The 14031-nt window shown below is 40.7% G+C and overlaps 1 protein-coding gene across 1 annotated transcript; it reads right to left on the reverse strand.

The window, feature by feature from the left end:
- Positions 1 to 38: 38 nt before the first annotated feature.
- LOC129598771 (CLIP-associating protein 1-like) lies at positions 39 to 13830 on the reverse strand. Its single transcript, XM_055496824.1, has 14 exons — positions 12654 to 13830; positions 10793 to 10938; positions 9340 to 9475; positions 8874 to 8947; positions 8389 to 8526; positions 6724 to 7267; positions 5932 to 6047; positions 5622 to 5849; positions 4590 to 4957; positions 3044 to 3317; positions 2311 to 2572; positions 1442 to 1648; positions 828 to 950; positions 39 to 489 (listed from the first exon to the last, which is right to left on the reverse strand). The coding sequence occupies exons 1-14, from the start codon at positions 12942 to 12944 to the stop codon at positions 445 to 447; spliced, it is 2952 nt and encodes a 983-aa protein (XP_055352799.1). The 5' UTR covers positions 12945 to 13830; the 3' UTR covers positions 39 to 444.
- Positions 13831 to 14031: the final 201 nt, after the last annotated feature.

Raw genomic sequence — 14031 nt, forward strand, 5'->3', positions numbered from 1 at the left:
TTTTTGTGTCAATATTCAGTTTTTATCATATTTTATCCCATTTTATTTTTATTCCATTTCTTTAAATCCATTAATTATACCATCTAAAAAAGAAACTGCCGAAAAAAGCCAGCAAATGATTATACAATAATTAATTATAGCACCTGTCCAAAAGGAACGCCTCACTGGCAAAAAGGGGGAAAAACTCTAAGCGCGCCTAATCTCACAGCAAAATGAGAACACACCCAGAAAAACTAGAGAAAAATCACAAACTATTATTTCATTTCCAGGACGTTGGGGCTGCAGGGGGGCAACAAACGGAGCCATCTTCCAAAATCCGTCGCTCAAACACGGGACGGACCGGAGATTAAAAATTAAAAGAACACCAAAATGAAAACGTCAAAAACAGCGAACTTCGCACAATCCGCAACGGGACACCGCCAAACGGTTTCCACGAATTTTTCTTCAATTCCCTTGTACGCGCTTCTCGTACACTTTCAACAAACGCACCTGCAAACAATGTCACTGTTACTACACCCTAGGATCGATAAACAATGAAATAAAATTCAAAAAAAATTAATAAATCAAAAATAAATTTACCACAACAATACAATCAATTAATCTGCGTAAAAAAACCCCGAAAATTATTCAAGGAAAAGCATCAGAACTGAAAACCTGTAAGAGGTGAAGACACTATACTACACTTACATAATATTATATCACCCCGTTAGGAAAAACAAAATCGGAATCAACAAGGCAAAAATAACAAGACACCCGTATTTCTGAAGACCAGAAAGATATCCGAAAATCACAGCCAATTTTATCAGTCGGCTTTTTTTTTAACGCACCTTGCTGGGCGACAACGGGCTGATGTAGGGCTCCATCTGCTCGTCGCCCACCTTCATGCGAGCGTAGACGATGGCGTACACGCATTCCTTCCGCATCGCCGTATCGTCGCTCCCGGCGAATGCCTACCAAGCCAAACAAATCAATTATCTGTACAACCGGATTTCAATACAAATAATGTCACCATCCAGCCATGCAGGTACTGTATGCAATCGAAGCAAATTGAAAATAAAATATTTCTCGACAAGATCGAATAAATAGTATTCAACTTCGACCAAAAGATATTTAGAAAAATATTTAGATATTCCTTTTCACCCATAACTGTACAAACTACGCAAGCTTATGGCTAGCGACCGGCATAAGTGACATGGATTCGAATGTTTTTATCCACTGCACTACGATTTCATCGCAGGCACTGGGTAGTGGGTACACATACGATTACTCGAACCGAACATTCTTCTACTGTATGTACTTTGTAACTCCAGAACATTCACCAAAACCACGCGAATTAAAAATCGGCTTAAATAAAACTGAAACCAAAATTTTCGAGATAAAACTGAAAGACTATATTGAGCAAAAAGAAAAAAAAACACTTTTTTGGTTTTCGCGGGCTTACGCTGACAAGTTTGGGCAAGATGGCCGGCAGGGCGCCGACGAGATCCTCCTTGGCGGTGGCCGACTGGCACAGCGTGGCGAAGAAGCGGACGGCGGCCGCGGCGTCGCCCTCGGCCTGCGCGACGATGGGCGCCAGGATGCTGACGGTGGTGGCCGGCGGGAAGCAGCGGACGGCCAACTGCACGCACTCTTCCGCCGCCTTCATCACCTACAGAAATCCAACAACAAAAATCAACCATCCGGTAGGAAAAAGGCGTTGCGCGGTAAACACTGCAGCTAGTTTACGATAAATTCCATACTAGGAAAGTCAGTTTCCCACCAATAAAATAAAATTAAAGATTAAGCAAACTGTTTCAAACTGATTCTAATTTTTCACAGCGCTTCCCTTCGAATATCCGTATCAGTAAAAAAAGAAAAGATATTAATATAATACAGTACTATTATGTTTAGTTGAACTGACCCTTCAGTTAAAGTTAACTGCATTGCGCAACACAACACAGTCGGCATGCCAAGCACAACCGGCTTCAGGTTTGCATACCACTGTACTACGATTCCTACGATTTCACATACAAAGCTCACATCGCCAAGCTCTCGATCAGCCAACAGCGTGTCGTTAATTAAAAGCAAAACAACCGGTTCTCTGATAAACAATAACTCATTTTACCTTTTTACAACTCATTATTATAAAATTCGAAAGTAACCGTCAACACGGCAAAACTGCATTACCATCAAAAATTTCCCTGTCACGCGTTTATTCCTTGTTAGTAATAATATTAACCGATTTATTTTTGACACTAAATTCAGAAAATTTTCCAGAAATTTTTAAAATTAAGAAAAAATTCCAGTAGCGTTACATTACCAGGCACGTACCGAATTGACGGCGTTCCGCTGAATCTCCAGCAGATTGACGATGGTCAGCTCGGGGAACTGGCGCATCCGGTCGGGTTGGCTGCGCAGCAGAACGGCGAAGCACAGAAGAGTGGCGGCCACAATGCCGGCTTCGTGCTGCACACTGGGATCGTGCAGCAGATCGAACAGCATCGGCAGCACCACCATGAAATGCTCACTCCACAATTTCTCATCCAGACCGCCAAGAACCACGCCCAGATGGTCCAGCAGATCCACGCGTTTTCTGCAACAACAAAAAAATAAACCAGTGCATTTAATACGTTTAAATATAATAGAACCAGTCAGGAAAATTAATCCACAACAGAAAATAAAAATATCAACAAAACTGAATACCGAACAAAAATATTGACTAAATCAAACCACAAAAAAGACACCAAAATATCAGAACCGTTACCGAAAATGTAAAAAACAAAATTAAATTAACTTCTTTAACAATTTTGTAATTTTAACGATCAAACAATGTTCTCTCCCTCTCACGATAAAAGTAATAACTCACACTACCAGTCTTAGCAGAGACGGTAATAATTTCTAAATTAAAGATTTCTCCCGTCATTTAATCACAGCAGTTTAAATAGTAATAAAAAAATCCACGTATTATTAAAAAAGGAATTAATTGTAAACAAACTGCAAATAAAATAGCTACTAAATATTAGTTACTCAATTAACAATCCTTTATGAATATGATCGTTCTTACATTTTGGGACAGCTGGCGAACATCGTGGACCACTCCGTAATGTACTGTCCCGCATCCACCACCCGGCCGTCCTTCAATCCGGCCGAGCCGACATTGCGCGTCGGTGTGGCTTTGACCGCACTTTTCGGCAGCTGCGGGTTGATGTTCTCATCGTTGGGCTTCTGGCTCTTGCCGTTAGAACTGATGGGCATCAGCATTTTGGTGCCGTTGGCCTTCAGCGGCGTCGTCGTCGCCGACACACCTGGTTTCCGCTTCTCCACGTCCGCCAACACACCTACATCAAAATGGGACATCAACCACAAAGAAACAGGTCGCCAGAAGAATTCAACAATTTATGAACTGGCAGAACAAAGCAGCAACATAAAACGTGCAGTTTTGAATTACAGATCACGTGACAAGCTAAAATCGAGCAAACAAGCAAACAAACAAAACCAAACCAATACGTATTCCTCAAATGCCCATGATTAAATTATTACGTACGTTTTAACCCTAGAGAAGATACAGATTTTGGTTGTTTTTTTAATGTTTAAATTTTAACTATCAAGTAGTGTACTGACATGCTATGCGGAAGTCGCACTACGACTACCGCACTAGATGACCAAACCTTACTCAATCGACAAAGTGGGAAAATAAGAAAGATAAATGTTTTCTTATGTCGAAGCTCTACAAACTGTTACCTATTCCTACGTGCACGAGAGTTATCTGGAAGATGTAATTATCCAGAGTTAGTAAAAGGGATGTGACTTCCGGTAGGTACACGCTAATGCTTTCGCTACTAGAAGACACGAGAGATCTCAGATTCAGGATGTTGTTATTAAATTGCAATTCGATAGATGTTCCAGTCCAGACTAAATTGCACATCAAAATTCAAGAGAGATAACACCGCCATTAACATGGGATCAATCTGGCGCTAGTGAGTCATAGAAGCTAGCAATTATCAACCAATTAGCGGCAACATAAGCAACACCAATCTCGTACAAAAGTCTACATGTACGACGCTTCCTACCACCACAGCGTCAGTACCGGCGCTTGCAATCATTGTTATTTTGGCAGCTATTGCCCATTAAAGTTTTCAGTTACATACGTACACCAAAAGTCCAGTACAGTATTTTCAAAGCAAAGTATCGAAATCGCAACAACTGAAAAATCCCACTTTTTGGTAATTATGCGGTGTGCGCACTGAATCTTGGACAACAGCTTCAAGTTCCATAAGTACCTTTTTTAATTAGTAACACACATTCTTTCTCGGCGAATGTTAAATATTTGCAGACAATTATAATAATAAATACAAAATATCTGAACGATGAAATCTCAAAAACTAGATAAGGAAGAAAATAAACGATTTTAAAAAATAATATTATTTCAATTTTATTAATAGCTTTTTCCAAGTCATCTCGCGAGAATTTTCCTTTGGTGCAAAAAAGAATTTTTAAATTCTGCTACAACATTTTCTAATTTTCTGTTTAGGACATTAGTAACCTATGCTCGAACAGATGGATAAAGAAGCCCACACACTACAAAATCGCTCTTGCTTCGAAACACTCACCCGACGCGCGTCGTGGATAAATACTGATGAGCTTCATGCCGGCGTCCTGCAGCTGCTCATCCAGCTCACTCATGACCGCCTCCAGCTCGGCGTGATTTAGCTGGTGTAGCAGCACAAGTAACTGTTGCGCCAGGCGGCGCACTTCCGGCGTCTTGCCCTCCAGCGACCAGGAGATGGCGCGCATCACGCCCAGCCGTGTGATGCTGCTGTTGTGCACGTCGCCCGGCTGCACCACCTTCTCCTCTATCAGCGCCACGGCATAGCCCAACACCGCCGCTTTGGTTTTGTTCGTGCAGCTAGGCCCCGTGGCCGGGTCGCTGATGAAGCGCAGCGCGTGCTCCAACTGCTCCGCAGAGGGAAATGTGTGCCTGTAATGGTGTAGTGTATTTCATATAATCCATTTTTTGATTGATTTGTTTCTCGATTTATTTCTGCATTCCAGTTTTTACATCTATTTTTAAATTACTGGATTTTATTTCATTTTTATTACACTCTTATTTTATTGATACTGTACCTAATGTACGACAGTACGAGTATGATAGGTAATTTATCACCACAGCATGTATGTGGGAAAAAACCAGCAATCTGAAAATTAAATTTTATTGTCAAATTTTCGTTCTCATCATAAAATTCTGTGAGCAACGGCATTACAATTTACCGCTATAATCACAACTCAAATTCCTACAGTAAAGGAGTCAAAGAAACTGTGAGTGTATTTAGCTGGATGGACCAAAAATTTCTGAAGAAGGTAACTGATCATAGTGCACGGGCCTCTAACGGACAACGACATCTTCTCTGAATGCCACCACCCAACTTTCAACCGCGATAGCAAAGTAAAATAGCTTCTAAAGTTTTTCTTTATTTTTCCCTAGTTTTTCTTTAGTTTTTCCATTAAGATAATGTACCAATTTATTTTCTTAATCATTATACTGATCCTACAAAAACAATACAAAACCACTTTTAATAAGACTAAATCTGATAATATTTTTTTCCAAAAGTCTGTGTATTCCGAACGAAATTATCCGCCTTTACCGTATAAGATGCAGGAGCTTATCCACTTTGATCCCGGTGCTCTTCGACTGCTCCGTGCCCTGTTTACTCCACAGCCGGCTCAGCAGGGTGAACAGCCAGCCGTTCAAATCGGCATGACATATCCGGACAAAATCATACAACGTATCCAGCATCATCACCACCACATTGCTGGCATAGTCCGTCAACAAGCGGGTGAAACTCAACCGCAACAATTCCATTTCACTGGGCCTATAAAATTACATAAATCCCGTAATTTTCTAATTTCACTGGGAAATATTATTCACAGTTCAAGTAGTTACAGTCCGCTTACAAGAAGGAATATCCATTGTTCATGTATTTCTGCAGATTCAGCAGGCCGTCGCGCTTGGTCAGCCAGTTACTGCTGCCCATTTGCGCTACAATATCCGGAATATTGTCCACAATATTCTGCGAAGAAAAACGATTATTATGTCTTATACGACATCTGAAAATTTCTTCTTGTTCATAAGACAGTGCGAAGACTATTAACGACATTACCGTTTGCCAATATAAGAGAGAAAACTGGTAGAACAACCTCGATGCATAACGAAATCCACAAAAAGGAAATTCAATAATAACCAAATGCACAACAAAAAAATTATAAATCAAAATTTTAAAAGTAGATTAAGTAAAAAATGCCTCACAAACTAATGTGACCCAAACAGAAGAAAAAATCTGGACAAACTGCATCTCAAAAACTCAGTAAAGCAAAACAAAAAAAAACTTAATGCAAAACATTACACTACTAGTAAACCAAACCATACAAGAACATTCAGGAGATGTATGAGTTCATGTGCCACGGTCTAGTATTGCCGTATTGGTACCGGCACAAGCCATCGCACTACATTCCATTCCAGCTAATGAGTATCGTTTCTCTAGGAAATTACCCTTTTCAAAAACAATAAGCCGGCAATTGCTGGGCGCATTTATTTAAAATCATTTCATTAAAACCAGCAGCAAATATTGCCCAGATTACTTACCGAATAAAACCAAAGCAAATGTTTTTCGTAAAAAACGGCCAATGATTTTTAGTAAAAATAACCGATAAAAATTCTCATAAAAATCTAAATACCGTTATCCTTACCGATCCGCCGGCTTCCACAGTATCCCGCCCACCGCCATCCCCGGCGGCGGGAACTCCCCCATTGACCACTCCACTGCGCACCGCCCCCACGGGCGTCGCCTTCTCCCCGCTCTTCTCGGAGGAATACCGGCGGAAACTGCGTCGCAACGCCGTCGTCTTGGGCAGCGCCGAGGCGGTCTGCAGTGGCGGCCCTCCTCCAGCCAGCACCCCCACTTTCTCGCGGGCCCGCCGCACGGCGTCCTGGTCCATGGCGCTGATGGAGCGCAGACCGCCGCCGGGGGGCGGCATGCGGGCGGGCGGGGTGGCGGCGAAGCGCAGCGGCAGCCGAGGCATGGCGAAGGTATCCGTAGTCGTCGATTTGACCATGGGTTTGGCGCGCGGGGCCGTCAGAAACGGTAGATGACGGGCGGGGGTGGAGTTCAGCGAGGATTGGCTGGAATGCAACGGGGCCGGGTCGTCCAGGAGGCGCTGCTTGGCCGGGTCCAGCTCCTGGTAGATCTCGTGGGCGCAGGTGGGAAAGCCAAGGGCCAGGGCAGCGTAAGCACTGGGCATTAGAAAACAATTATTAGAAATTACTAGAACATTAATCTACTCATTCACTAACAATAAAATACTAAAAATAACTATAAATTGCGCCAAGGCAGCCTAAGCAATGCGCAGTAAACAATCATTAGAAAATTAATATACTGATTTATTACAATTAAATTAAACCTGATAAATAACTATAAATGCGCCAAAGCAGCGTAGGCGCCGCGCAAACATTAGAAAACAATTATCAAAAACTGTCAGAAAATTAATAAACCGATTTACTACCTCTAATTACCATTAACAAATAATTACAAAATTATTACAAAATGAATAACTCACTACCCTGAAACTTCTCACATCGAATACACACATCGCATATTTTATGTAATTCAAAAGTGTTTCTGACCTGATAACTTGTCATGATTCCCTCTCTTAATCAATTTCCTGGGACGAAACATTTTACTGTGCGTAACTGATCTTACTAGCGCTTCCGAAGAGATTACGATAAACGAATTCGGCACCAAATCTTTCAATGCTAAGATAATTTTTCAATCGGATAAACTTGTTGAAATTCCCGATATACAAATTACGTCTGTTTTAGATTTTTCAAAATATCAGTGTTTTTATTTTGAAAAAATTCTGCTTTCGCATGCCGTTAAAATTAAACACGAATATCGATCGCATGCTATTTAAGTTCTAAATTATGTTGTTAAAGCTAATGAATGGTTTAAGGATACGCCGCAATACGTCAATGCCAGCATACTACAGTTTATCTCGCTAAACTTTAATAATGCGATTTAATAACAATGATTGATTATCAAATCACTAATTTTTTCCATTATACATATTTAATTTATAATTTACTTAAACACGACATTGTATGTTCCTACTATACAATGTCGTGTTACTTATACTTATACACGACATTGTATATTCCTACGACATACTTTCATTGTATATTTCGCGTAATAACACAAGTGCCAATACGAATAAAAAAGTCCATTTTCTCGTACAAAGTATCATCTAACGGCAAACCACCAACCGGAAACCGCCAGGACAATACTATCGCGATGTGCCACCCCAATTCAGTGAATTCACTAACCAAGTTCTGATCTTATGCGAAACCAGGCAACTTACGATCTGGCCAAGGCGCGAGCATCCGAATCAGCGTCGGATAGTCCCTTTTTAACGGCATCCCGAATGCCGCCCAGATGCCGGTCCAGCGCCGATTTCGGGAAATTCGTCAGGACTATTGTTAAAAATTCACAGCAGGCACTGCAAATTGTAGCAACCGCGTTAATTTCGGAATAGATTTCAGATTTATCAACCAAAACTGCATTTCCTATCGAAAAAATCAGTTAAAAACTTCCAAAAGCCGCTTTAATTCGGAATAAAATTCAGATTTGTTAAGAAAAAATAAAGTTTCTCCTCAAATAAATCGATTAAAAAATTTAAAAGCCACGTTAATTCGGAATAACGTTCAGGTTTATTAAAAAAAATGAATTTTCTCATCACGCAAATAAGTTAAAAAAATTTTAAAAGCCGCGTTAATTCGGAATAAAATTCAGATTTATTAAGAAAAAATAAATCTTGTCATCACGTAAATCAGTCGCTCCACCAACCGGCGGGTTTCCTTGGATTTGGACGCCAAAAATTCCGCAGTAATTATGGGAACGAGTTTTGGCGAAGGGACATTCTACAAACCCAACACCACAGCGATACAACAAGGTTATCCCGAGAAAACCAATTTACTTGTATTTATTGATTTTCTGTGCCGATTTTATGCGCGTATTTTAAACTTTAAAATAACTGCGTCTTTCTAACTTGCGAAATACGATACAAAATTTACAATAATTTCAAATCATTTTAAAGCCAGAAGAGCTAGTTGTAGCCGTAAGAATTATGAAGCCAAGTTAACGCTGATACAATTAAAAATTTAGGTAACTCTCCAAGCTGATTCGTCATTTCGTAAGATAAATGAAATAATTTTCGACTGAATATTAAGTAACATTTAATGCAAATTAAATAAACGGATCGATTTACCCGCACCAAATAAATAAAAATAAAATTCTCTGAAGAGTTACATACCTCGAGAATGAATCGGACTGCCACCAGCCCCGACGTGGCCATCACCTTAGCGGAATTCGGCAGCAACAAGAGAAGAACCGGCAAGGTCATTTCTGCCGTTCGCTCGCACTTCAAACCCAATTGTTCCGACATGAAACTGCAATTACATGAGTGCGTGACACACCTGATCAGCAAAAAAATTTCCCTGCATCTGCACAGTGTGTTACCAGAGACTGCCTAAGCGCAATATAATTTACTTCAACCATAAAAAAGCAAACGTTTTTACCACTGCACTGGACTAAAAATTACAACGAATTCTGGCTAATAATGACAAAACGATAAAATTATGAAACGAAAAATACTTTTAAGTTTCAAATTCTACGCAACGGAAGTACTGTATTTTCACGAGTTTAAGGGACACGAAAATGCCCTAGGTCTGCTCGCAGCCACCTGGGGCCTGCAGCTACGTTCAAACTGGTTCACTGACAATGCTGTTCACAACTGCAGGGAATTTTCAGTTTCGAAAAAACTTCCACTTCGAGTAGTACATATTTTTCCTTCTTTTTTGGATATCCACTACGAAATTCTGAACGCAATAATTCGGAAAAACCAAAAGTAACTCCCTCAACTCGGCTTTTGCACAAGCGCTTTGCGACTTGAAACGGCGGCCTAGCTGCTGATAGGACAGAACCACTGATAGATTTTGTTCGTGCTGATCACCACACAAGATTGGCACAAACTGATTGAAACGGGCTTACCTCGCTCAAATTAAGAACTCATGCACTCCGAAAACCAAAACAAATGATAGAACATAGAGAAAACCTAAACGATTCTGCAGAAACGCAAAGGAACAATGTTGCCCCTAGTTCCCCCCCTGGCCAGGGGTAGCCACTGGCACACAATGCAGCAGTCAGAATCATAATTTTGGGCCAATTAGCAAAGCGAATTTGCCATTATAAATTCTGCTAACATAACTTGTTAGATAATCATGGATATCCAGAAACGAAGAGTACTACGGATTGTGAAACTTCAAACAGTAGCCCGTAATGAGCAATAGCAAATTCAAAAATTAATTTTTAATTTCAGGGCTGAGTGAGCAGAACTGAACGTAGCTGCAGGCCCCGGGTGGCTGCGAGCAGACCTAGGGCATTTTCGTGTCCCTTAAACTCGTGAAAATACAGTACTCAAAACTAACCACATTTAGCTGCATTCCAGCTATCATGCCTTTAATCGCAAAGCGCTAAAATTCGTACCATTGAAACAAAAAAAACTCTCATATTTTCACTATTATTAATAAATTCTTGGAACAATTAAACTCGAGCGATTCACAAACGAAAATTCAAAGAAAAGTATTCTGCTAAAATAACTGGAGAATAAGCAAACACTCAATCTGATGTTCTAATTGTCAGCGCCACCAAAAACAAATTAGCAGCCAACATTAACAGTGGTCAATAACAGTCTAATTTCCACTTACGCAACGGTTATGCAGGCCTCACGAACGAGTTGCGAGCGGAGATCCTTGATGGCCGCTTGAAGAGCCGTGTCAACATAGCGCATGCCCAAACTGAATTCCTTATAGTCAGCAGCTCCGTTATGCAGCAGGCCACGCAGACGTTTCAGCTGAATAATAACGGCCAAATTAAAATACCGCCATCACATCAAAATCCTTTAGAAAAACTAAAATCCGGCCTAAAACGACCAAGTAACTCTCCCGACTTTATACAACATCGTCAAATATGCGAAAGCCAGCGACAGTTCCAAATTAAATTTTCAACGGCAAGTCAAACAGCGAGAAGACTTTATATTAACATTAACTGAGCTTATTTGTACTAAAAAAATCGATACAAGTATAAGAGTGTGAACAAACGTTTTTAATTAACAGCAGAATCAGTATCATACAGCACATCAATGTCACCAACAGTGCACACGGACGTTGCCCATCTACTACGATTGCTTACATTCCACTATTTTTAATCGGTAACGGTCAGTTCGCGCTCTGATACGCGTGCTGCTTACGTCTTACACGTTAATTAAAAATTAAAATTATAAATACAAATTTAATTTCAGTTAAACTTAGTTGCATTCTTATCAAACAAAACATGCAGCAGATAAGCCACTCAATCACACTGCCAATGATGACAGCAAAAGAGAAACAAACCATAAATTAAGGAAACTGGTAGCTTCACATCATCACAATACTTGTCCAGTATTTGTACAAATCGCAATGCTTCCCATCATTCGATTGCGCAATAAATAAAGATCAACTTCGCACCACAAACATTTTTCTTGGAAAAAATGTCTTCCTTTTAACCAAGATTTCGGAGATAAACTAAAACGTTCATTTAACAATTTAATAATTCATATAATTATTAATTTTCAGAAAATATGAATAATTCTTATTATTTATTCTACCGGATTATGAGAGCATGCTCATAATCATGAAAATATAGCCGGTGGACAGTGGTAATCTGACATCTAGTAAAGTTATAATTTGCTAAAAAGACTAATAAGAACTGTTAATGTTGCCGCGACTCCTAAGAGGACACGGATAACTCGGGAAATTCAAAATTTATCGATCCGGAAAACACTTATGCAAAATCCCCACAAAACATCAATAATTAAATAACCCGTACAACAAGCATCGATTACCATAATTATGCAACCCTGAACCGTAAACGCACGCTCAAGTACCGCGCATTTTGACACCTCCGCGGTTGTCATATCTAAATCGGTAAATCCATTTCCCATCTATCATCGTTATAATAACATTTCATCTGTCATGTTCAAATGCACAAGTTATGCATTTACATTAACAGGAAATCCCAGGATTAGTTACAATACCAAATTCTAAACAAATTTAAAAATTAATACAATTATTATTAATAATAACACTTTAAAAAAAAGGAGAAAATAAGACGACAAGCAAAACGGGCGTTACTTTTAAACTTTCATCAGTTATCCTCGCTTACGGAAATGTAGGACACTTTTGCTAGTTCAAGTTGTTAAAAGAATAAAACTGTCAACTATGAAAAGACCAAAGCAATTTTCAATTTACCAAATTAAGAAGAAAATAAATTACAAATACAGTGACACGCTCTGAATTTTGGTCTAAACGAAAGCACAACCCTGTCACTGTACGTAAATACGATACAGGATGAACACAGACCGTTCGTGTGCCGCCACAATTAGCACTGCACAAAGATTCTGCAGGTTGTTTTGAGCGTTAGAAATGTCAAAAAATCTGTCTGCGCGTCAGACCTTCTTAAAAAACCGTAATATCAACAACAAAAAATCAGAAAATATTTACAAAAACGAACAGCTGCAACGCAACGTACCTGCTCGACACGACGATCCCAGTCCGCGTTGGGATTCCCCAGGAGCGTGTGGATGCGCATGAGCTCCTTGTCCAGCTCCGCGCCCGACTCAATCTCCACCGGTGTATACTGCTCGAAGGCCCGCCGAAACTGCTCCTTATCCACGGCCCCCGCGTCGGCACTGGCGGGGCCGGGGGTGGCCCCTTTGCGCGCGTGCATATCGGGGGAAATGCTGTTGGCGCGACGGTGATTGGTGGTGTTGGATGGTGCAGCAGCAGCGTTCCTTTTGTTCCGCGGTTCAGTCCGTGACATACTGTCATCAGTCCATCTTTTTCGCCATCAACAACGCCAAAATTCAACCCGGGAAAGATAGACAGAAAAAGGAAAACATCAAAACCTGTCTAACTAGTTTCCACGCACAGATGAATATTCATAGCGTTTTTCCATTTGACGCAATAATCAGCATAACGGCTTCTCGTGCTGAATAAAAATATCGAGCGATCAAGCGCGTGCGCACCTGCTCGCGATTTAGCCGCGAGCAGAGGCTGATTTCACGGGAATGTAAAACGGACTCGTTATCGTTGTGCACAATGTGGCAGCTTATTTTTCAGTTATAAAATCACAGATTTAAAAACTTTAATTGTCTTTAAATTATTAATGTTATTTCTGAGTTTGTAATACAACGAACAGGATTCTTTGCAGCAGGAGGCGGCGCACACGAGATTCGTGGACCCTAAAGGTAAATGCCTCGTTACGCCACTGGCCTTATGCAAGGACGGCCTTTTGTGCGTGTTTATGCTTGGCACTCAGTTGGCAGCTGCCAGCCAGCGCAGACAGCCGGGACAAATCAATCGCGATGAGATTATCGTTTTCACAGGGCGCACGCTTCTTATGGCATTTTGATCGCAGGATTTACAGCCGCAGCGGTTTATTTAAAGAAATCCGATACGCATTTTGACCTTTGCACGAACGGGCAGACCGTCTTACCCGCGCAATGAGCATTATTCAGGCAGGAAAAAAGAACTTCCGGTGCGTTCGGGCAACCGCCTAGTATGCTGAACGTTTCATATCTGCCAATCTGTGCGCATTTCACAAATACGTACTCAAACAGTCAAATAGCATCGAAATTTTTAACCTTCCCTTTTTCTCACTGCATCACGATCGAAAAAAATATTTTTATTAACCTTTTCAAGGTTTGAAAATGAATTTATAATTTCCGATGCCAGACAACGAGGAAGCGCACATACCGTTGTGTGCACAACCGGAATTCCGGGAATAAAAACGATCAAAAACCAAGTCGACTATGATTGGTCGATGTCTAATATGAAGGCGGTACCAGGTCGGAATCGGTCGGGCGGACGGTAACCCGGACCGAACCGATACCTACCATTGCATTCTA

The sequence above is a fragment of the Paramacrobiotus metropolitanus genome, unplaced genomic scaffold, assembly GCF_019649055.1.
Source record: "Paramacrobiotus metropolitanus isolate TYO unplaced genomic scaffold, Prichtersi_v1.0 Parri_scaffold0000129, whole genome shotgun sequence".
In the NCBI taxonomy this organism is placed as follows: Eukaryota; Metazoa; Tardigrada; class Eutardigrada; order Parachela; family Macrobiotidae; genus Paramacrobiotus; species Paramacrobiotus metropolitanus.